Source organism: Ochotona princeps, chromosome 13 (assembly GCF_030435755.1).
Source record: "Ochotona princeps isolate mOchPri1 chromosome 13, mOchPri1.hap1, whole genome shotgun sequence".
Taxonomy (NCBI): domain Eukaryota; kingdom Metazoa; phylum Chordata; class Mammalia; order Lagomorpha; family Ochotonidae; genus Ochotona; species Ochotona princeps.
The window spans coordinates 27,528,852-27,551,675 of NC_080844.1; the positions used below are offsets into that span (position 1 = coordinate 27,528,852).

Genomic DNA, 22,824 nt, shown 5'->3' on the forward strand with positions numbered 1-22,824 from the left:
GACAGACACATCAGGCAAACACCCCAGCAGTTAGTGTGCCTCTGAGACTGCATCCTTCCCATCTGAGCAGTAGCTTAGAGTCCTCCCTCAGCCCGATCTAACTTCCTGCTGACGTATACTGCAGGAGGCAACAAACAATGCTTAATGCACTTGAGTTTCTACCACCCACAGGACACCCAGATGCAGTTCTTAATTTCTGGCTTTGGAATAGCCCAAAATTCCAGTTACTGCAGGCATTTGGTAAGTGAACCAAAAGACAGAAATCCAATCTTGCTCTCTCACACATTCCCCCTCAAACTGCTTTATTAATAAACATTTCAAAAAATCATTTGAAAAGAGTGATACATGGAAAAATGGAAAGAAGACTGCAGAAACAGACCTTTGTTTACATCTATGGTCAAATGACTTCTGCCACAGTTGTCAGGATTATTCAACAAAGAAAAACAGTCTTTGCAAATGATGGACCAGCCCTGAGGTACAGTGAGCTAAGCTACTGCTATTACAGGCACTCTGATAGGGGTGGGATACTGAGCATTCCCAAAAGGCATCCTTCTGCTAACTTCCTACTCTAACAATAGTGTTTTGTGATTACAGAACTAGAAAAAGATCTCTCCTTCAATCCGATTCACTCCTCCAATGCCTGCAGCAGACAGGGCTTGGCCAGGCCAAAGTCAGGAGCCAGGAGCTTCTTGTAGGTTTCCCATATGGATGGCAGGGGTCTGAAATCAGAACCAGAATAGCTGGGACTCAAAACCAGCACGTATGTGAGATGCCAGCATTGCAGAAAGTGGCTTAATCTAATGAGTTACAATATCAACCCCACCTTTCCTTCAGACTGCAGCTTCCTGCTAATGAGAAAGTAGGTAATGGCCCAAGTACTTGAGTCTGTGTCAGTGGTATGGGCAAACTAAGGCAGGATCTCTCCGTAAGAAAGTACAGTGGACAATTCCAAATAACCATCCAACCATTCTCATCTGTCTTTATCATACATCACACGTTCTTTTTCTGCATAAGTCTTTGCTTATTCAAACTGAAATGCACGGCCGTGGCCTGGCCCACCAGCCCTTGCCACTGCAAGATACTGCAGAACGAATCAATGATTAGATGATGGATCTGTCTTGAGTTCACTGTCTGCAACTCTGTCAAATAGATAAATCTAAAAATGAAGTTAAAACACATCCTCTGATCATTAATTCAACAGCAGAAACATCTTTTTTACACCTTTTTCTATTATTATTATTATTATTATTATTATTATTACTGGAAACTCAGATTTACAGAAAGAAGATACAGAGAGAAAGATATTCCAACCACTGACTCACTCTCCTAGTAACTGCAATGGCTGGAGCTGACCCAATTCAAACCCAGGAGGCAGCAGCTTCTTTTGGGTCTCCCACATGGGTGCAGGGTCCCAAGGCTTTGGGCTGTCCTCGACTGCATTCCCAGGCCACAAGCAGGGAGCTAGATGGGAAGTGGTGCTGCCGGGACCCTAACCAGGGGTGTGCATGCTAAGACTTCAGCCACTAGGCTATCACGCTAGATCTGTAATGATTTATTTTCGCAGTTTAAGCCTTTGGCTTTTCATCTGTCCAATCAGGGAAGGAGTTGATTTAGATCTAGAATATTCCTGTTCTGTAATTCCAGAACTGTTGGTAGGTTTCATCTGTAATGCTGAGGAAGAAAGTGCTCATTAACCAAAAGCAAATTTCAAGTTTTCTGATTAGAAAAATTGAGATAGAATAAGGATCACAAGGGTATAATGCTTGTTTATGAAATAATTTCATATTTTTCATTCACCTGGAAGTTTTAGTGTACTGTATTTAATACCTTGGCAAAAGTGCTTTGTGGTTAAACTGGATCAAATGAAATTAGGTTACTGGAGGATCATGATATTTGTATATTTGGGGTAAGCGTGAAATTAGGAATAGAATTCAAAGACATTTCAACTTCTATTTCAGCAGGAACATTTTGTAGGAAAAGGAGATAAAAGGGGCTGGCCCAGGAGTAGCAAGCTAGGCCTCTACCTATAGTGCCAGTATCCTGAATGTCCTATAAATGGGGGAAATCGAGGCCAGGTGGCCCCGCTTTGGTCCAGCTCCCTGCTCATGGCCTGGGAGGGTGGCAGAGGAGAGCCCAAGTCCTTGGAACCCTGTACCCATATAGGAGATCCAGAAGAAAGCCTCTGGCTCCTGACTTCAGACTGGCTCAGCTCTGGTCATTATAGCTACTTGGGGAGTAAATCATCACATGGAAGATTTTTCTCTGTCCTCCTCTCTGTGTATCTGACTTTCAAAATAAAAATAAATAAATAGGGGCCCGGCGGCGGGGTCTAGTGGCTAAAGTCCTCGCCTTGAACGCCCTGGGATCCCATATGGGTGCTGATTCCAATCCTAGCAGCTCCACTTCCCATCCAGCTCCTTGCTTGTGACCTGGGAAAGCAGTTGAGGACGGCCCAATGCATTGGGACACTGCACCTGCGTGGGAGACCTGGAAAGCAGTTCCTGGCTCCTGGCTTCAGATTGGCGCAGAACCGGCCATTGCGCTCACTTGGGGAGTGAATCACCAGATGGAAGATCTTCCTCTCTATCCCTTCTCCTCTCTGTATATCTGACTTTGTAATAAAAAAAATTAATAAATCTTTAAAAATAAATAAATAAAATCTTAAAATTACAAGCACTTTTTGAGAAATGCCTAAATGATATTTCAAGTCTTTTAAATGCTCATTTATATATACCCATCCATATACCCCTACACTTAATTCCTACTCATTCAGATTTCAAAAGAAGCTCTATGGAGATCTATTCTGTCAAACAGGTTTCAACTGACATAGAATAAACACTGTATTTGAATTTAGAATCTATTTTTTCAAATATGCAGTCCAAAAGGACTCTATTTGCCAGTAAGTCCAAAAACCAAATTTCATTGCATGAGGGTACTTTTAAAAGTTCATGAAAACAATGAGGGACATGTATTTATGAAGGACTATACTACTGCAATAACATGGAGTAAAATCAGCTAGGACAGGGGATTAAGGGAAGGGGGAGGGGAATTCCCAGAGCCTATGGAACCACACTGTAAAATAATAATGATGATATGATGATAATAATAGTTTAAAAAAAAAGAAATAAATTGAAATTGAAAAGAAAATTAACTTTTAAAAAAATCCATGAAAACTGGAATTGAAAGTCTGTTACAGGGCCAGCACTATGGCATAGAGTATTAAGCCTCTACATGCACCACTGGCATCCCAATATGCGTCGCAGCTGCTGACACTTTCAATTCAGCTCCCAGCTAATGACTTGGGAAAGCAGCAGAGGATGGCCAATGTGCTTGGGACCCAAATGGGAGACCAGAAAGAAGCTTCTAGCTCCCTGTTCCTCGCTTCAAACCAGCCCAATGTGGACCAGCCAATGTAGCCATTTGGAGACTGAATCAGTGGATGCAAGATCTAACTCCAACTTCCAAATAAAAATCTTTAAAAGTTTATGTTAGTACGAAAACATTTTTAAATATGTCTGTAGTTCTATTACAAGAATTATACACAGGGCCCAGTGTGGCAGCCTAGTGATTAGAGCCCTCACCTTGCAAGTGCCAGGATCCCATATGGCCGCTGGTTCTTGTCCCAAAGCCTTGGGACCCTGCACCTGCGTGGGAGATCCAGAGGAGGGGCCTGGCTCCTGGCTTCAGATTAGCTCAGCTCCAGCCATAGCAGTTACTTGGGAGGTGAACATGTGGATTTTCTGTCTCTGTAAAATCTCTCTTAAAAACCTTCTCTCTGTAAATCTTTCCAATAAAAATAAATAAATCTCTAAAAAAAAAAAAGAATTACACATTAACCCCGAAAAACCAGCAAATGCATGGAATTCCACATTTCAAAAAAAAAAAATCTCCTTTTTTAGATTTATTTATTTTTATTAGAAAGGCAGATTTACAGTGAGAAAGAAAAATTTTCCATCTTATGGTTCATTCCCCAGATGGGATCCCGGTGCATGCAAGGCTAGGGTTTAGCACTGAGCAGTTTGTGCAAGCTTTTTTAGAAAAAAAAATTACTTGAAACGTGGTTATGGGGAGAAACTGAAAACGAACAAGGCTCTTCTACAATCCATCTTCTCAAACTCCATGGCAAGGTACACATCTAGCCTAGCAGTTAAGATGCAATCCCCTCATACTGAAGTCCCTGAGATGAAGTCCCAGCTGCACTCCTATTCGAGCTTGCTGCTAATGGGGACCTTGGAAGGCAGCTGGTGAGTCAGAAGGTTGAGTACGTGCCATCCATGTGACAGATCTGCATAGAGCTGGGCTCCTGCCATGGTCCAGGACCAGTCCTGGCCACCTTGGCCATCACAAGAGTTTGGGATTGTACCAGCAGATAAAGTGCTTTTTGTTTCTTTCAATAATAATAATAATATATTATTAGAACACATCACCAGGGCAATAACAATGTTGACAACTGATGCTTACACATGATCCTTCTTAAGGAACTAAATAAAGAACTCAACACGTGGAGACTCATTATATGATATATTTCTTTCCACCTTTAAAACTCAATCCTCCTACTTAGAAAAGTGTTCTGATAAAATCCTTTGATGATCAGTATAATTGCAGTATAGAATCCCAGAGGATTATGAAGCCATTTAAAAAAAAAAATCACCAAAACACCTGAAATTATCCTATCCTCAGCTAATAAAAAATCACATCAATTAAACTCATCATTTAACAGACCAGATAGTGGTATGACAAAACCCCTGACACAAAAAAGTGGAATTTTAGTCTTAAAATCAGGTATGTTTATACTATAAAAGGAAATATTTTCACTGTGGCTTGGCAAACAAAATACTGCCATCCCAAAAATATCTCCATATCCTATTCTATAGGACCTATGAACACATTACTTTACATAGCGAAGAGGAACTAGGGTTAAGACAGAATTCTGATTATTAACCGACACATGTTGAGATTAGCCTGGATTATCTGGGCTCAATGTAATCATAAGGGTACTTAACAGTAGAAGCCGGAAGCAGAGAGTCAGAGGCAGATGCAACCTGCTTTTTAGGATACAGGAAGAGGACCATGAGGCCAAGGAATGCAAACAGCCTCTATATACTAGGAAAGGACTCTCTCCGAGAGTCTTCACTAGAAGACTTGTCTTGTCACACACTGACTACAGCTCATGTCAGATTTGCAATCTCAAAAAACATAAAATAAATATGTATAGTTTCATCCACCAAAGTTGTGTGGTTAAAGCCATAGCAGGAAACTAATGTATCCGAGCAATTCTCCTTCTAAAAGACTAGAGGAAAAACCGAGAGACACAATATTTCCTAAGATATTTTCAAGTTTTGATACTTATTCTTTAAAATTCGATATGACATAAATGTTCAAACAATAAAGTTTCTAAAACCATACACTTTTAATAGTATCTGCAACTTCAAAACATGGGTTTCAGCAACCAAAATCCAAAATTTAAAAAGCAGTTTACCTACTAGCATATTTCATATAACTGATTATGCTGTTTGCATTTAAAGTGCAGCAGCAAAGCCCTAAAAGGGGGGACAGTGATGATAAACCAATCCAAGCGTCATTTTAAGGTAGGAATGGAAGTATGGAAATGATCTACAAATATAGTTTCTAGGCTAAAAAAATAAATCACACTATATGCAGTAACATTCACTTATCAAATATAGAATGTTGTACCAAGAATTACTGGTCAAAGATTCACACAGGGCTCAAAATGCCTTTTTTTCCCCCTTTTTGGTGAATTCACAATGAGTTTCAATCCATGAAACTAAGAAGGAAGCAAAAACACTTTTGTCACCTGAAAAAACTCCTTCCTGTTCTTTCCAATAATCCCCATCATGCCTACGTATGTCTAAATACTGAGCTTCACACTTTCTCTATTACAAACATATGTAAGTTACCTGTTTTATATATTTCCAACTAAGTGACCAACTCTTCAATATGATTAAGTTTCTAACCTGTCACAAATGATAGCCTTTAAACCGTTATTTCCTAATTTTCATGTATCTTCTAAAGCAAAATACCATAGGAAGAACACAACTTAACACTTTATGGTTGTTTTGAAATTATTTTAAAATGCTAAACCAGCATCCAATTAGTTTCCACAGAAGTCAACACAATTTAATCCACAGTAGGAAGAGAAATGTATTCGGCAAATGCCTACAAAAGCAACCATTACTGAATTAACATAATTCCTAGACTCATTGAGCATGCTTAATGAATATTTTTCTTTTGAATAATATCAAAATTATTCAAAATCACTTGTATTTTGCTTATTTCCTATTAGAAATACCTATTAGCAAAACAAGCTGATTTTGAAATATCAACGTTGAAACATGCCACATGAAATCATGTCCAACTTCAGTGACAAAAATGGACTTAAAAAACTCAAAAGTTCCTGAGAAAAAAATGAAATAGGTCGATTTATGCAGATTTTACAGTGATTTTCAAGCTGTAAGCCTGCATCTACACAAGGGGGAAATACCCAAATGTGAAAATTTTCAATGAAAAGGTCAATGTTCCAAAACACTTTTCATGGATTAGGTAATTTAAGTCAACCTTGGGAAGCCCAATGCCTAGTCCCAACCCCGGCCCTTACCTTCAGTCTGTCCTCCAGAGATGACTTGCTTGGAACCCAACGTATCCCTCGCAAAGCCACACACATACCTACACTACCGAGGGACACATTTCCTAATCAGGTACAAGTAAAGAGCACGCTAAGGTTCAGTGGGGACATTTAACATTTTAATTGACAACATTTGTGGTCCTATTTGATTAAAAGTCGTACAAACAACCAAGAACATGTTCACTGTATCACCAGTTTCTAACAAGGACGAACGAAAGGTTGGAAGAAAAAGATGAATTTCTATTATGTCGCATACCAAAATTTTTCGCTGTCATCATTTCAGCTTAGCAAGCCAAGCCTCAACCCAGTACAGGGTGAATCAGGACCCGTCACTGCCACGGCTGTACCTCTACATCTACCCGAAATCTCTGGAAAGCCAGAGGTCTGTCATTGTCTTTCCTCCCTTTTCCTTCGGCAACCCTAGGGTCCCGGGGAGCTCTAGGGCGCTCAGCCCTGGCCCCCGCCTTCCGCAGAGCTCTCCCGGCCAGACCAGGGCGACCAGGGCGACCAGGGCCGGGCGCTCTCCGAGGCCGCCCGGGGTCGCGGGGGAGGCCGGCTCCGAGGCCGGCTCTGCCCGGGAAGCACTGGCCGAGGGGCGGACACCGGGCGGGAGCTGCGGGCTCCACAGAGGGGCGTGACCGCCAGCGGCGCGGGTGGAACCAGGTGCCACCAGGGAGCCCCAAGCAGCGCGGGTGGCGGCGGGCTCGCTTACCGCCAGGTCCGGATCGCGACTGTCCCTGTGTGACACGGCTCGGATGACCCCCGCTCGCCAGCTCCGCCAACAGCGTCCGCTCTCCCCGCGCTCCGGACGCGCCTCGTCGCCGGCCGCCACACACAGGAACCGCTTCCCCACCAGCTCCGGCCGCGTCTCCACCGCCATGGCCGGAGCTGCCACAGCGATGGCCGTGTTCTCCAGAGAACTGCTAACCCCGGCTCTTACCGGCCGCCCATGCTGAGAGCTGACCGGGAGACCGCGGCGGTCCCGCGAGCGGGAGAACGCCGACTCGGGGCACACCGGACGCTCTGCCCTGGAGGACACAGCGACCTCGGACGCTTGGCGGCCCCAACAACCACAAGGTCCTCAGACTCACAGCGTGGGGCTGCAGCCACAAACACACCCAAACATACAAAAAACTGACAGAAACCCGACTCGGCCGTCGGAGGCCCCCAAGCCGCCGGGCGCCGCTGCCGCTCGAGAGCCGCGGCCAGTACTACTCCGCCTCCCGGGCTAGGCTCCGCGAGCGCGCCGCGCGTCTCCTTCCGCCGGCGGGGGGGCGGGGAGCCGCGGGGGTCGGCGGAACCACCGCAGACGGAAAGTAGTGCCCGGCGCGGCCGCCGGCCCAGGACCACGGAGCGGTGAGGGGCGGGCCAGCCGGCTTTCTAGTCATCGCTCCCTACAGAGGTGACGGCGAGGAAAAAAGGCTGATGGCACCGGGCCACAAAATAAACTCAGGTTAAACGCCTCATCTCCCAGGGGATGTTTTCCAGAGCACAAGGCGCCTGCTGTCTGCCTGGAATGTAGCCCGAACTGGTCCGGCAATTGGTGGCAATGCGGAGCAGCGTCCACACCGACTCGATGGGACAGGAACCGCAGTCCACAGAGTTAAATGAAAAAGGGGAAAAGGCCAACATCCTTTGTGCTTCCAATGATCGCTACACTAATTTGTTTGAGCTGGTCAGATTTAACAGCCCGCCAGTGCTTTCTACGGAGAACCTGAAATGCTGCGCGGTGGGCTTTAGTTGGCGTCTTTAAATTTCACAAACTGCATCAATCTGTGCACCGTTAGCATTACTCTGTAGCTGAAACACTCAGATCAGTTAATAAAAATAAGGAAAGACTCCAGAATGATTTTTAAAAGTGTATCGTGGAAAGAGGAAGACTCCAGCCACACAGTTGAACAAAACAGTTTACTTTCCAATCAATCAAAAGACATCATAACCTATGCACAGAGATCTCCTACTTGCACCTTCTTTGATCATCCTTTAATTTTTCTAAGTCCAACTACTTCCCTCTACATATCAGTGCATACCTTACATAGAGTTTTTAAGGTAACTTTTAAAATCCTGCTTTTCCCCTTCAGTGCCGCAAGTGATCAAATAAACATCAAAAAATATTTTCTTAAATCTCCACTCCACCATAAAAGGGTGGGGTGTTTACCATTTCAAAGAAATTTACACTAGAAATCTGAATATTTAAACATACTAAGGCTTTTATATGTTTTCTCCAGAACACACAAGTTGGGCATTTCAAACAGAAAAATATATCCACTGCAAATAAATGAGAAACCAAAATTAAAAGGAAGATGGATTTTAATCATCCTGGTCTACTTTTGTTAATCAAAAGACCAAACAAAACCATAACACATAAACAAAGAAAATTTTATGCAAAAAAATGCACATTGGCACATTCAAAAAAAACTTTACCTTTACTTGGCCAATTATATATCCAAATCCACTCTTTCAATATACACTGTATAATACTTAACAAATTATCTTGAGACATACAGAGTGAGATATCTAAAAATCTCGATTTAGATTAGCAAGTCAGTAAAAGAACTTAGTTAAACCAAACCAAGGAAAAAATCTCAGCAAATGAAAAGATGAGACTAAAACGACCCACATGGGAATAACAATTCATCAGAGATCTACTGTGTGACCTTGGGATACTACACATATTAATATACAAAGCCTGATTCCTACTTATCAGTAGTGATAACCTACAAGTACACAAGCAAAAAATACAAATGAAGTCATTTAACAAGACATGTAAATTTAACACTATTATTACATAAATCCCAGTCACTAGACTATACAGCATAGGTAGTTGGAGTGCCTTATATAATACTGCCAGCTGTTTCCCACTTGCTACTAAACTCCTATCAATTGCCCCCTAAATGTTGTACAAGTTGAACCCCATCTTTCAAGCCTTAAGGACATAAAGCCAACAAATCAAAATATTCCTTATACAATTTTTTTCTATATAAATGGCCATTTAGCCTCATAATATTCTTAATTTAACATCTCTAATTCTTAGAATTATATTCCAAAGTTTCTCTATGAATCCTTGAAGCCAAAGCTAAGGGTTTACAGAAATGTGATGGCTATTTTACTCTGGAGAAACTCATACATTTTTAAAAATGCAAAATAAAAAGCCCTTAAAGGTTTTTCTGTGTTTTTTGTTTGTTTCTTTCTTTCTTCCTTTCTTTGCAGGTGCCTTTTACCTATGTTTTTGTTTCAAGTAGCATCTTTATTTTTGTCAGCAAAAAAGCATAACATAATATGGCATTCAAAGAATTTTAGGGGCTGGAGTGATGGCTCAAATTGGCTGTTCTCCCGCCTGCAAACGCCAGTATCCCCTATGAGTGCTGGTTCATGTCCTTGCTACTCCACTTCCCACCCTTTCCCTGAGGCCTGGGAAGGCAGTGGAGGACAGACACAGCCTTGGACCCCTACACCCACGTGGGAGCCCCCAAGGGAGCCTTTGGCTTCACATCAGCTCCACGATGGCTGTTGCAGCCAATTGGAAAATCCCTCCTTCTCTCTGAAACTCTGCCTTTCCAATAAAAATAAATAAATGTATTTTAAAAACTTATTAAAACTCAGCTTTGAAACCTCAGAATGTTTCTTTCTTCAGTGAGTGCATTTTTTACTTTCCTAAGAATGCACAGAAAATGCCTGTGTTAGTCAATGTAAAGAAAAAAGAAACTTAAAAGTGGTACTATTGTTCACTATGTAGAAAAAAAGGGAAGTGAGAGAGAAGCACTTAAAATGAGTACAGAGAGCCCGGCGCCATGACCTAGCAGCTAAAGTCCTCGCCGGGATCCCATTTGGGTGCCGGTTCTAACCCCAACAGCCCAGCTTCACTTCCCATCCAGCTCCCTGCTTGTGGCCTGGGAAGGCAGTGGAGGACAGCCCAAAGCCTTGGGACCCTGTACCCGCGTGAGAGACCTGGAGGAAATTCCTGGCTCCTGGCTTCAGATCTATGCAGCATCTGCTGGTGCAGTCACTTGGGGAGTGAATCATTGGACGGAAGGTCTTCCTCTCTGTCTCTCCTCCTCTCTGTGTATCTGATTTTCCAATAAAAATAAAATAAATCTTTTTTAAAAATGTATTATACTCTCCTATTATCTCTATTTTTATTTTATCTCTTTTTTAAAAATAAATAAGTACAGTAAGTGAAAAATTAGCAATGGGAACTAGAGCTTCTCTTTCAATCCTATCATGTAAACATTACATATCCATCAAGCATGTCTATACACACATGCTGACATCCACTCAAACTTCATATATTGAAAATCTTAATCTATATGAAGATATGCTAAATATTTTCTGAACCTTAAATCCAGAGAAAAATATTTATTTATTAAATACTATTTTTGTTAAAGAAAAAAACTGATATAGAGCCGTCATTGTGATACTATAGCAGGTAAAGCTACTAACTTGCAATGCTAGAACCCAGTTCTGGGCACCATTTCAAGTCCCAGCTGCTCTGCTTCTGATCTAGCTCTCCGCTAGTGGCTGGGTGTTTGGGCCCAAGTGCTTGGGCCCCTACTGCCTACATCAGAGATCTGGATGAAGCTCCTGGCTCCTGGATTCAGGCTAGCATAACTCTAGTTCTTGTAGTCATCTAGGGAGAGAACCAGCGTAGGGAAGATTCTTTCTCTCTCTCTCTCTCTCTCTCTCTCACTTTTCTTCTTCCTGTGTAATTTCTTCAAGTAAATAAATAAATCTAAGACACAACCAGCCCTGAGGTATAAATAAAGGAAATGTAGTCATTTCCATAAGTGCCGTTACGGTCTACTTACTTATCAATTATGGTTCACACAGTGTATATTCTGAAGGAAACAGCCTACTAACGGTTCAGATTCTTACTTTTAGACTTGCTATGACTGTACAAAGGGTCAATTACCTGCTCTCACACATATCAGGACTTAATGTCGACAAAGCTGTCTAAAATACAAACAGATAATCCATGTCTTGTGTAAAAGATAGCTACCATTTATGGAACATTCAATCTTGCCAGACATTATGCTAAGTACTTTATGCATTTAACCTCTTCAAGAATGGGGAAAATAAGGTGTACAGATACATAGTTAACTTGCCAAAAACTGCACACTAAGGAACCGATTTCCAAAACCAAGCCGTATGACACCAAAGGCCCCCTTGCTCTTATCAATCATGCTAAAAATACATCACTTAACAGAAACATGAAGGTCAGTCACCAAGTATCTTTCTCGTTATTATCACAAGGTTTTTTTAACTGACTTGCTCAATATGTACTCAGCACTTACAACATATCCAACAGCTTGAAAGGATCTGGGAAATTGGGCATTTTTCCTTGAGAAACTCAGAGTCTATCTGGAAAGATAGACAATACAAATACTTCAGCTATTTACTTATGAAAGTAGCTATGAAACGCCATACAAAATTAATTTAATGCATTTAAGAAAATATACTCTGGGTCTTTTATAAATTGGTGGCTTTAAGTAAATACTGTCAAACTTGAGGCTGGATTGAGTATATGGAATCTTCAGATTATATATACATTTATGTTACCATCTTTATTATGAAACCTAAAATAATTTACATTTAAATTATTTCCCTAAGCATCTATTTAAAACTAATTCCTCAGTAACATATATTATGACAAAGTAACTCAAAAGTGCATGCTAAAGGAAGCCATTTTTCATTCCCAAACCTAACCAAAATCCCCACATTATGGACTTTCAAGACATGCATTGTTCTTCCTATACAACTTCATTAAATTCATGAAAAATGGAATTAAAAGGTACATTTATTCTGATGCAAAAAGGCTTTCAATTTTACTTTTCTGTTTTCTAATATGCATCTTCCATGAACTTTCTGAAGTTACAGGTCTCCCACATGAATCCCAAGGCTTTGGGCTGTCCTCCACTGCTTTCCCAGGCCACAAGCAGGGAGCTGGATGGGAAGTGGAGCAGCTGGGACAAGAGATTCAGTGCCTCTAGGGGATCCCAGCACTTGCAGCGAGAGGATTAACCAGCTGAGCCATCAAATGAGGCCTGGACCTGGCGCTATAGCGTAGTGATCAAAGTCCTCGCCTTGCACGTGCTGGGGTCCCATGTGGGCGCCAGTTCTAATCCTGGTAGCCCCGCTTCCTATCCAGCTCCCTGCTTGTGGCATGAGAAAGCAGTTGAGGACGGCCCAAAGCCTTGGGACCCTGCACCCATGTGGGAGACCCAGAAGAGCTCCTGGCTCCTGGCTTCAGATTGGCTCAGCTCCAGCCATTGCAGCTGCTTGGGGAGTGAACCACCAGACGGAAGGTCTCCCTCTCTGTCTCTCCTTCTCTCTGTATTTCCACCTTTCCAATAAAAATAAATAAATCTTAAAAAAAAAAAAAGAGGCCCAAAACTTGTATTTTTTCTAACCCCAACATTCCCATGACTTCAGCCACTAGGCTTTTTCAAAAAAGATTTATTTTTATTTCAAGTCAGATTTATAGAGAGGAGAGAGAGAAAAAAAATTTCCATTCACTAGTTCACTTCCCAAAAGTGGCCGCAATCGCCAAAGCTGAGCTGATCCAAAGCCAGGAACCAGGAGCTTCTTCCAGGTCTCCCATACTGGTGCAGGTTCCCAAGGCTGTGGTCCATCCTCAACTGCATTCCCAGGAGGCCACTAGCAGGGAGCTGGAAGGGAAGTGGAGCAGGAAGAAAAGAACTGGTGCCTATACATGATCCTGGCACATGCAAGGTGAGGATTTTAGCCAGTAGGTTACTGTACTGGGCCTCCCAATATTCTCATGAATGATCCAACTACTAATTACCAGTGAAATATGTTGGATCAAACTTGCTTCAAGTTTGAATAATCACATTCCAATTAGTTAAACAAGTTTTCACTATTGCCTGTGTTAGTAGCAGTAAAGCTAATAATCCTTAAAGTAGAGGTCCTGGACTGTGGTACAGGGAAGTCGAGTTTTAGCCTGAGACACCTGCATTTCATATGAGCACTGGTTCGAATCCTGACTGCCCCGTTCTTAACCCACTTCCCACTGCCATTGTGGTCATTTGGGGAGAAGATAGCCCAAGAAGTTGAGCCCTTGTTACCACATGGAAAACCCAAAAGGAGTTTCAGCCTCCTGGCTTCAATCTGGCTTATCTCCAGCCATTGTGGTTATTTGGGGAGTGAACTGGTGGACGCAAATATCTTTTCATGTGCCTGTGTCTCTCTTTCAAATAAATAAATCTTTAAAAAGTCTTAAGAGCAGCTCTATTCAAATCTTTGTAACTTTATTAAGTAGAGGAATTTCTACATTTACGTATTAAAGCTAGAAATGAGGGAAAGCCACAGCAAAACATAAAACAAAACTCAACACTGACTCAAAAATCCCAGCATGCTAACTATATTCCATTGATGTTTCCCATAAGGAAGGAACTTTATGATCAAGAACACACAGCTCTCAATCACATTTCTCAAATTAGTGGCATCTGGTTCCAAAGAAACAAAACCAAACAAAACAAGATTTTGCAGTGAAAAATGGAGAATCTTTAGTCATTCCTTTCTTTGACAGATTCTAAAAAAGCCACATGATTACAGAGAATGAGATTTATAAAATACTAGAAAACATAAATATTTAATAGACATAAATCACTCTATAAGAGAAAGCACTGCCTTTGGCTCCACATGTGCTTCCAAACTACAGATTATTTATTTATTCAATTAAAGAGAGTGTATAAACCAGAGCTCAAAATCCACAGTGGTATGTCTACAGAAGCTCAGTCTATAGAAGTCCTAGGTTTCACATTGCAAATCAGTTGACACATAATGAAAATCAGACTGCAAAAGACAACTTAAAAATGAAAAGCCCAACTCAGTATCCTGAAATATCCTGATAGATAATGCTGCAACTTTATCTAAGATCAAACGGACAAGAGAAAACACAAGGCTAACTAATATCAGTCCCAACAAAATACACAATCATTACATAAAACTGGTTAAGTTCCATTCTAGAGTCATTTACAAAGAGCTATTTCAAGATACATACCCCAAATGCAGCAAACTAGAAACTGGCAACCACATACTGTGGTATAATGAAAAGGAAAAAAAGGAAACCAAGGAAATCTAGATTATCTCTGCCACTAACTTCTCTATCCCTAAACTTCACATAAACCAATTTCCTTCTTTGGATATCATCTGCAAAATGTTCAGGCTGATAACAACCACTCAAATTCCTCAAAGTCTATTTCTAAAGAGTCTAGGTAATTTAGCAAGCAAAGAACACTCTCTTGTATAGTACAATCAAGCCTGAAAAGTATTAGCAAATGAATAATCTTGCTTAATAAAATGAATATTCTCAGTCACACAGCCTTCTCAAAGACTCAAAGGTCTCAGACGATATGAGTGTAACCATCAATCAATTATATGTAACACCACACATACAGACGAAAGGATGTCCCAATTACACAACAGGTTTTAAACATCACTGTAGGACTTCTTCCATCTGCTCCCCAAGTTTGGTCATAAAACTACTACATTACAATAAATACCCATCAGAACTTACAAGAAATGATAAAAATTTTCTGATACTAGCATTACAAAGAAATCTTTGAAAGTTTTAATGCTGCATGCCTTTATGCTCTTTTTAAAATAATTTAACTACAAAAATATTTTACAAATCAGTAGTTTTACTTGCTTTTATATCTGAATTTATAATGATGCTTCTATTCCCCATTTCCAATTATTTCTTAGTATTCACAAATTTGTAAATTTCATAGACTCAAATATCTCCACGTGACAGCAGCCTTAAGTCATACCTAGAAAATACTCTGTACACATCCTTTATTTTCTGCTAGTAGCATTCCTCGTAAAGTTTTTGTAATTACAAGTTTAAAGCTGCTAATTTATCCCTTCCTAATAACAAAAGAAACACAGATACTACTTTCTATGAAATATTTTTAAAAATATGAAAAAAAGAAAAACATTAAGTATTAGCAAGCACACAGTGAAACAAACATACCCACTGCTGTAATGTACATTTGGTAAAACATTTCTGGGAAAGCAATCTGACCATCTGTACTGATAACAGCCTTAAGACAAATCCCACCCTTTGACTCGGTAACTGCACTCCTTGGATATGCTCCTTATACAAGAGCAGACTATGTGCTCAGCATGGCTGACTGCCGAGGGGCACTGCACACCCTAGAGGAGAGCAGGAGACAGAGTGCCAATGAAAGAAGAGGCCATGAGGGACGGATGAGACTGAACAAAACTGTATCCTGATGGAAACACACTGAAGCCCAAAGATGGAAGAGAAATAAGCCTTTTTAAAATGGGGGAAAAATAAAAACAAAGATGGAAGATACATAATCAAAACCCCCAAATGAAACATCAGCCTGCTTTAAAGAGATGAAAAGCAGAAAAATAAGGAAACATGACAAAACTGTTACTGAACAAATTGTGGCAAAGCTAATGGATCCTGATAGGGCGTTTGGAATCACCCACACCCATGGGAGTGACAGCTATACTCATGCAAATCATGTAAAAATAAATCATTAACATTTGCAAAATATCCATGCCTCTAAATATTGTTATTTCTCTTCCCTTTCCTGTTATTAGGAAGAATTACATCACTAATGTGTACAACACATAGAGTCATTATTTCTCCAAGGACCAGTTTTGGTGCAGGTGTTTGGCACAGTGACCAAGACATCAGCTGGGCTGTCTGCATCCCACCAGGAACTATCAGGGTTCAAAGTCTTGCTCCACACTCCTGTATCCACTGTCACATACCCTGGGACTCAAGGATCCGAGTAACTCCACACTGTCCACTTGGAAAACAGTAATTGAGTTCACAGCTCCAGAATTTAATCTGGGTTAGCCCTGGCTGCTGGGGACATCTGCAGGTTGAACCAGCAGAAGGAAAAAGATCTCTACTTTTCCATCTTTCACATAAAAATGAAAATGAATAAATTCTTAAAAAGAGTAAGTTTTGGAGTTGGTACTATAACGTAGTGGATAAAGCCACTGCCTTCAGTATCAGCATTCCATCTACGTGCCAGTTAGTCCCAACTGCTCCACTTTAAATCCAGCTCCCTGCTAACACACCCGGGAAAGCAGCAGAGGACAGCCCAAGTGTTTGGGCCCTTGCACCCATATGCACCCAGAAGCTCCTGACTCTGGCTTTGAACTGTATCAGTTCCATTAAGAGGGCATTCAGAATACTTGGATATCTTATGAAACTAAAAATAATCTCCATTGTGTACTTTTGTGATTTTGACCCCTCAACTGAAGACATAACTGGTAAGTGTCCTGAATAGCTTTCATTTGGTCCTTTTAATTTTCCCCACTGAACATTGTTATTATTTATGAGGAAGACCCAATTCAAAGAAAATAGTTAACTCTACCTGAAAAGTACATTTTTTTAAGACAGCTCCCAAAGATCTTTAATACTGTATGTAAAGACACTTCTTAAGTCCCTTAAATTAGATGACAGGGGGCCCACACTGTAGCAAGTTAAGCCACCACCTGCAGTGCCTGTATCCCACCCGGGTACCAGTTCCAGTTCTGTCTGGTCCTCTTCTACTTTCTCTGCTAATGCATTTGAAAAAGCATAGGAGCACAGTCCAAGTGTTTGGACCTGTGCACCCACAGAGGAGGCCTGGAAGAAGCTCCTGGCTAGGGGCTTCGGCCTGGCCCAGCCCCAGTCATTGCAGCCATCTGGGGAATAAGCCAGGCATAGAGTAACTCTTCCTTCCAAACAAATAAAACAACATTTTAAAAAATGGATAATATCCACCTTTAAGAAGAGGCATGAAAGTATCTCCTACAACTGGAAAAACAGAATTCTCAAGAACAAAGGAAAATGGGAGTGTGCCCAATATCACCGCTAGTCTACAAAAGAGAAGGTCCAAAGCCCTCTCCCAAAGGCTATGTTTCTCACCATAAAACCCGCCTAGTAACTGATTACTCGCACTCTAAACTTAGCAAGTAATAGCAGAGTAGAGAGAGACGGTTCTGAAGTGCAGCTGTGCAGGTAAGGCTCATCTCTTTGATGACACAGGCAAAGTGCTGAGGCAAAACTGCCAAGCAAATCACCCTCCACTCTGTGACAAAAGACAGGTGTAAATCTAACAAAACCTTCAAGAACTACAGACTTTAACTCCTCAAGTTAACATCTTCGCAGAAGAGGCAGGCTTATTTCTCAGCTATTTATAAATACTGCTTACCACAATCTCTGCTAGCCTACAAATGATGACCGACATTCAAATCAAGAACAAATTAACTACTAACAAGAGACAAACGATTAGCAGAGGCAGACCCAGGGATAATTCAAATGCTGTAACTATCAAAGATTTGTAAATAATTATGAATAATGACACAGACTTAATTGTAAAAGATAAACATACACAATCAGATAACAAATATCAAAAACATAAAAACTACAGGAGTCAAGTAGGCTTGATGGCTCAATTGACTACTCCTCCCCTTGCAAGTGCCAGAATCCCACTTGGACACAGGTCCGTGTCCCAGCTGCTCCACTTCCCATCCAATTCCCTGCGTGTGGACCCCAGTAGAGGATGACTCCCTGCTTGTGGCCTGGGAAAACAGTCCAGGACAGGGCAAGGCTTTGGGACCCTGCACCTGCTTGGGAGACCCAGAAGAAGCTCCTGGCTTCGGAATGGCTCAGCTCCAGCCTTTGCAGCCACTCGGGAAGTGATTCATCAGATGGAAGATCTTCCTCTCTGTCTCTCCTCCTCTCTCTATATCTGCCTTTCCAATAAAAATAAATCTTAAAAAAAAAAAAGGCTCAGCCCCAGCTGTGTATACATATTTGAGAGTGAAACAACAGATCAAAGAAGGAAAACCATCAAACTTCCTATTTCCCCAATTTCACTACTGCAAGGCTCAGAGGATCCCGACTACACTAGAACAAGCTGGGTTTCAGGTTTCTATCCCCTTCTCTCATTCACTTAAGGAATGACTTGGGTCTTCATTTTGTTTAACAATTTGTTTATTTAAATGAAGGATAGACTGACAGAGAGGGAGAGACAATGAGATTTCTTCCATCCACTGGTTCACTACCCTAAATCCCACAGCATCCTAAACTAGGCTAGACTAAACTCAGGAATCAGGAACTTCTTCTAGCTCCACCAAGTGCACGGCAGCTACTCAAGTACTTGGACTACCATGTGCTGCCTCCGTGGCACATTAGCAAAAAGCTACATTGGCACTGCACAGCAGCTGGGACCCCGATTCAGGCACTCTGGATACTAGATGGAAGTACCCCAAGTGATTGCTTAACTCACTGTGTCACCACGCTCTCCACTGTTATTTTTATTTGTTTATTTATTTATGAGATGGAGAGAGCTCCAATCTGCTGTGTCAGTCCCAAAGTGGCAATAACTAATATAGCCTACTGATTACATCGAGCAATGCATGTGAAGCAGGTTGCTAGGCACAAAATGAAACCTCAATAAATGCTTATTACCATTTTGTTGTTGAAAGTTAATGTTAGTTTAAAATTTCTAAGGCACAAAGGGAAATTATCCCTAGTTTTTCAGAAAATATGTGCCAGTTCTCTTAAAATCCTCTTGCTATCAGACTGTCCTGAGAATGTGAGTCTTAGAATCTTTATTTCTGCTTTACAAGTCTACTCCAACAAAACAGCTGAGAGGAGGAAGAGAGAAGATATTCAAAGAAATGGTATCCTCTCTCTCAATGCCTGCTTCTTAATTTGTTCTAATCATACAAATACATCTCCATAATTAGCAAAAAGGTACCAAAAAATACACCCATAGCTACTTATATTTCAAGTTAGAAGTCATACGTGAAAAAATGTCACTATGAAGACTTTATTTTCAATGTTGGTTGGACAGCTCTACTCTGAAACAGACTGTGGACCTCTGAGACAGTGTCCACAACAAAGCAATTATGCCCATGAACACGTTAATGTTTTTCTCCAACTAGCAATCAAGTTTATTAACTTATTTAACAAGTATGTACCAAGGGCCTACTGTGTACCCTGCTGCCTAGTACAGGGATCCAAAAGTGAACAGGAAAGAGAAAACCTCTGCTCCCACAAAGCTTACAGAATAACAGAAAGTGTGCAGTGACAAACACAGCAGACATGAAATGGATGGATGGCAGCACACAGAAGGGGTAACTAAAGCAGCTTTTTGGTCTGGGGAGTGGATCAGGAAAGAAGTGGCACATGTGATGAAGCCTTAAGAATCAAAGAATAGGGAGAGGGAAGTTAAAGACTTCTAGGTCAAAGGAGAACATGCCAAATGTAAGGGAAAGAAGGAAACACAAACAGTGTGAGATCTGAAACATTCAATGGCAAGAAGCAATTGGAAACACAGGGAATGGGGGGAAGGAAAAAAAGGAGCTGAGAGCTGGAGGTGGGCATGCTGGCAATTGACCACAACCTGCTAAAAAGAACATTATGAGGGCAGGCATTTGGCCTGATAGTTAAGATGCCACCTAAAACATCTGTGTCCCAAATGCAGGTATCTGGATTCAGCCCCCCAGTTCTAGTTACTGACTTCAGCTTGCTGCTAATGCAAGCCCAGGAGACAGTGGTGACGGCTGAAGTGATTAGGGTCTGGCCACCCACACAGGAGACAGGACTGGGTCCTAGGTTCAGCCAGGTGGAGTTCTGACCATCACAGGCATCTGAGGAGTAAGACAGAGTAAAAGCTCTTTCTCTCTGGCTCTCAAATAATTTTTTTTATGTAGTATGGATAAGAGAGAGAAGTAATAAAGACACGGCTGATAAATGCATTGTGCAAAACAGAAAAAGATTCAAAAGTCTGTATGCTGCATCATCCTCATTATGTGATGCCTGAGAATAGATAACAACTTATTGACAAAAAACAGATCAGTGGTTGGCAGAACTAAGGGAACATGGGGAATGCTGACTAAATATACAGTAGCACAAAATAATTTCATAAAAAAGGTTTTTAAAATATTTATTGTGGTCATTACACAATAATGTGTTACATTCATAGCTCTAAAGTATTTTTATTTAGGAATTTTTTTTTTTGAGATTTACTTATTTTCAAAGGGCTACACAGAAAGGAGAGTTTTTCCATCCACTGGTTCATTCCCCACATGACTGCAATGACCATAACTGAGCCAGGCCAAACCCAAAAGCCAAGAACTTCTTTTCAGTTGCCCATGGGGGTTGCAGGGGCCCAGATGCTTGGGTCACCATCACCTACTGCTTTGCACCCACACTCCGTTAACAGTGCATCATCCTGCATGACCAATCTCTGTGATAAACTTTAGACATACTTCTTGGAAGTCCTTTCACTTTCCTCATATCTCTATTCCAATGTTATCCTAAAGTGAGACGAGATCTCTCTGTACTTTACATAAAACACATCTTTCGAGCTCTGCCATTCCCTGTGCCCCATCAGTGTTTGATACTATGGGCAGGGTACTATATAAACATGTAACATAAATTTCCAACATGAAAGCCATTGTATGACTGGAAGGCTTAAAAGTTAACTTCTTATGTAGAACACAAAGGTTGCTACATGCTGGAGCCAGGCTTCAAATTCAGGTAAGTCCATGGTTGGTATCACAAAGTTTAGCAAGGACAAATACTCGTACAATAACTTCTATTTTTGTTTCTCTTTAAAGAGAAGTCAAGGTCACCTGTTAGAGAGAGGGTAAGGTAATGAGATGAGATATCTGAGAATAAAGGATGAAATAACCTTGTGAAAAATGGAAGAATTGACTAAGAAAGCACTAAAGGACCGCCAAGCAAAATTAAGGACTCAGCTGAAGGCAGACAATGTGGATTTACAGTGACAGAGACCTAACTGTGGATCTCATCAAGAGCATATATAAAGGTGCAAAGGCACCCAGTTAGATCAGTGGCTCTCAATATGGGAGGGCAGACGGGCAATTTTATCTTGCAATACCTGGTAATGTCTGAAGACAATTATAGTTGTCACCAACGGTGGTAAAGACACTGTTCCTGGCATCAGTAGATAAAAGCCAGGAAGCTGATAAACCTCATGCATAGCACCCACAACAAGGAGTTATCTGGTCCAAAATGTCAATAGTGTTGAGGCTAACAAATGCTGAGTGAGGCCGATGCAGCAACAAGATTTCCTAGGCATGTCACAAGAAGGATAAACAGACAAGGAGTTTGAGGAAACTGGTAACAATTAAGGTGACAGACCACAAAGGCAGATAATACCATATCAGGGGTCCTAGAGAGAAGAGTGGACAGAAAATGTCTCTGCTTCGAAACGCCCACAACGGCTGCTATGTCACCAATGAGAGGACATTCCCGCTGAAGGAGTGACAAAAGCTAGAAAACCTCCAGTGCACCAAGGACACAGGAAGGCAGCCTACGGAAGGCAGAGATGAACAGCGAGGAGAGAAGCTCCACAGCCAACCCGGACGCCTTCCCATGCGTGACACACCCAGGGAAACCTCTGGATTTTTAAAAAGAGAGTAGCAAAGGTAGATGCCATGATTCAGAAACATTATTTGACAGGGGCCAGGAGATAATGGGAATTAGGGCAGAAAGAGTGGGAGGCACAGAGGTTACTTAGGTTACTGCAATTATCCAGGAATAATTTACACCTTTGAGTGAGAACTATCATTCACTGTGACACTGGGGGATCCAGGAAAGATTATTACGATTTTTTTTAAAGATTTATTTATTTATTTATTTATTTATTTATTTATACTGGAAAGTCAGATTTACAGTAATGAGAGACAGAGATGAAGATCTCCCATCTGCTGGTTTGCTCCCCAAGTGGTCACAACAGCCATAGCTAAGCCAATCCAAAGCCAGGAGCCAGGAGCCTCTACTGAATCTCCCACATGGGTGCAGGGCCCCAAGGCTTTGGGCCATCCTTGACTGCTTTCCCAGGCCACAGACAAGGAGCCAGGTGAAAAGTGGGGTCACCAGGACAAGAATCAGTGCCCCTATGGGATCCTGGCACATATAAGGAGAGGACTTTAGCCATTAGGCTACTGTGTCAGATGCAGATATTGGGATTTTAACATTATTTCATTAATTTGTTGTATTTGAAAAGCAGAGAGCACACAGAGACAGTCAGAGACAGATGCCACCTGCAGCTTCACTCCTCAGATGCCTACCACAGCTGGGATTGAGCCGGGCCAAAGCCAGGCGCCAGCAAGGGAACCTAGTCTCCTGTAGGCGACAGAGAACCAAGTGC

General features: G+C 41.5%; 1 protein-coding gene across 3 annotated transcripts in view; it reads right to left on the reverse strand.

Annotated features, from left to right (window-relative positions):
• Positions 1 to 22,824, reverse strand: part of JMJD1C (jumonji domain containing 1C) — a 212,561-nt gene that overhangs the window by 162,003 nt on the left and 27,734 nt on the right. For 2 of the 3 annotated variants that reach the window (XM_058671956.1, XM_012926495.2), the window contains exon 1: positions 7,356 to 7,969. The exons of the other annotated variant lie outside the window; for it this stretch is intronic. In XM_058671956.1, coding sequence (XP_058527939.1) covers positions 7,356 to 7,523 — 168 coding nt within the window. In that variant the 5' untranslated portion in view covers positions 7,524 to 7,969. Of the gene's footprint in view, positions 1 to 7,355; positions 7,970 to 22,824 lie in introns of those variants that run through there. 3 annotated transcript variants of the gene reach the window in all.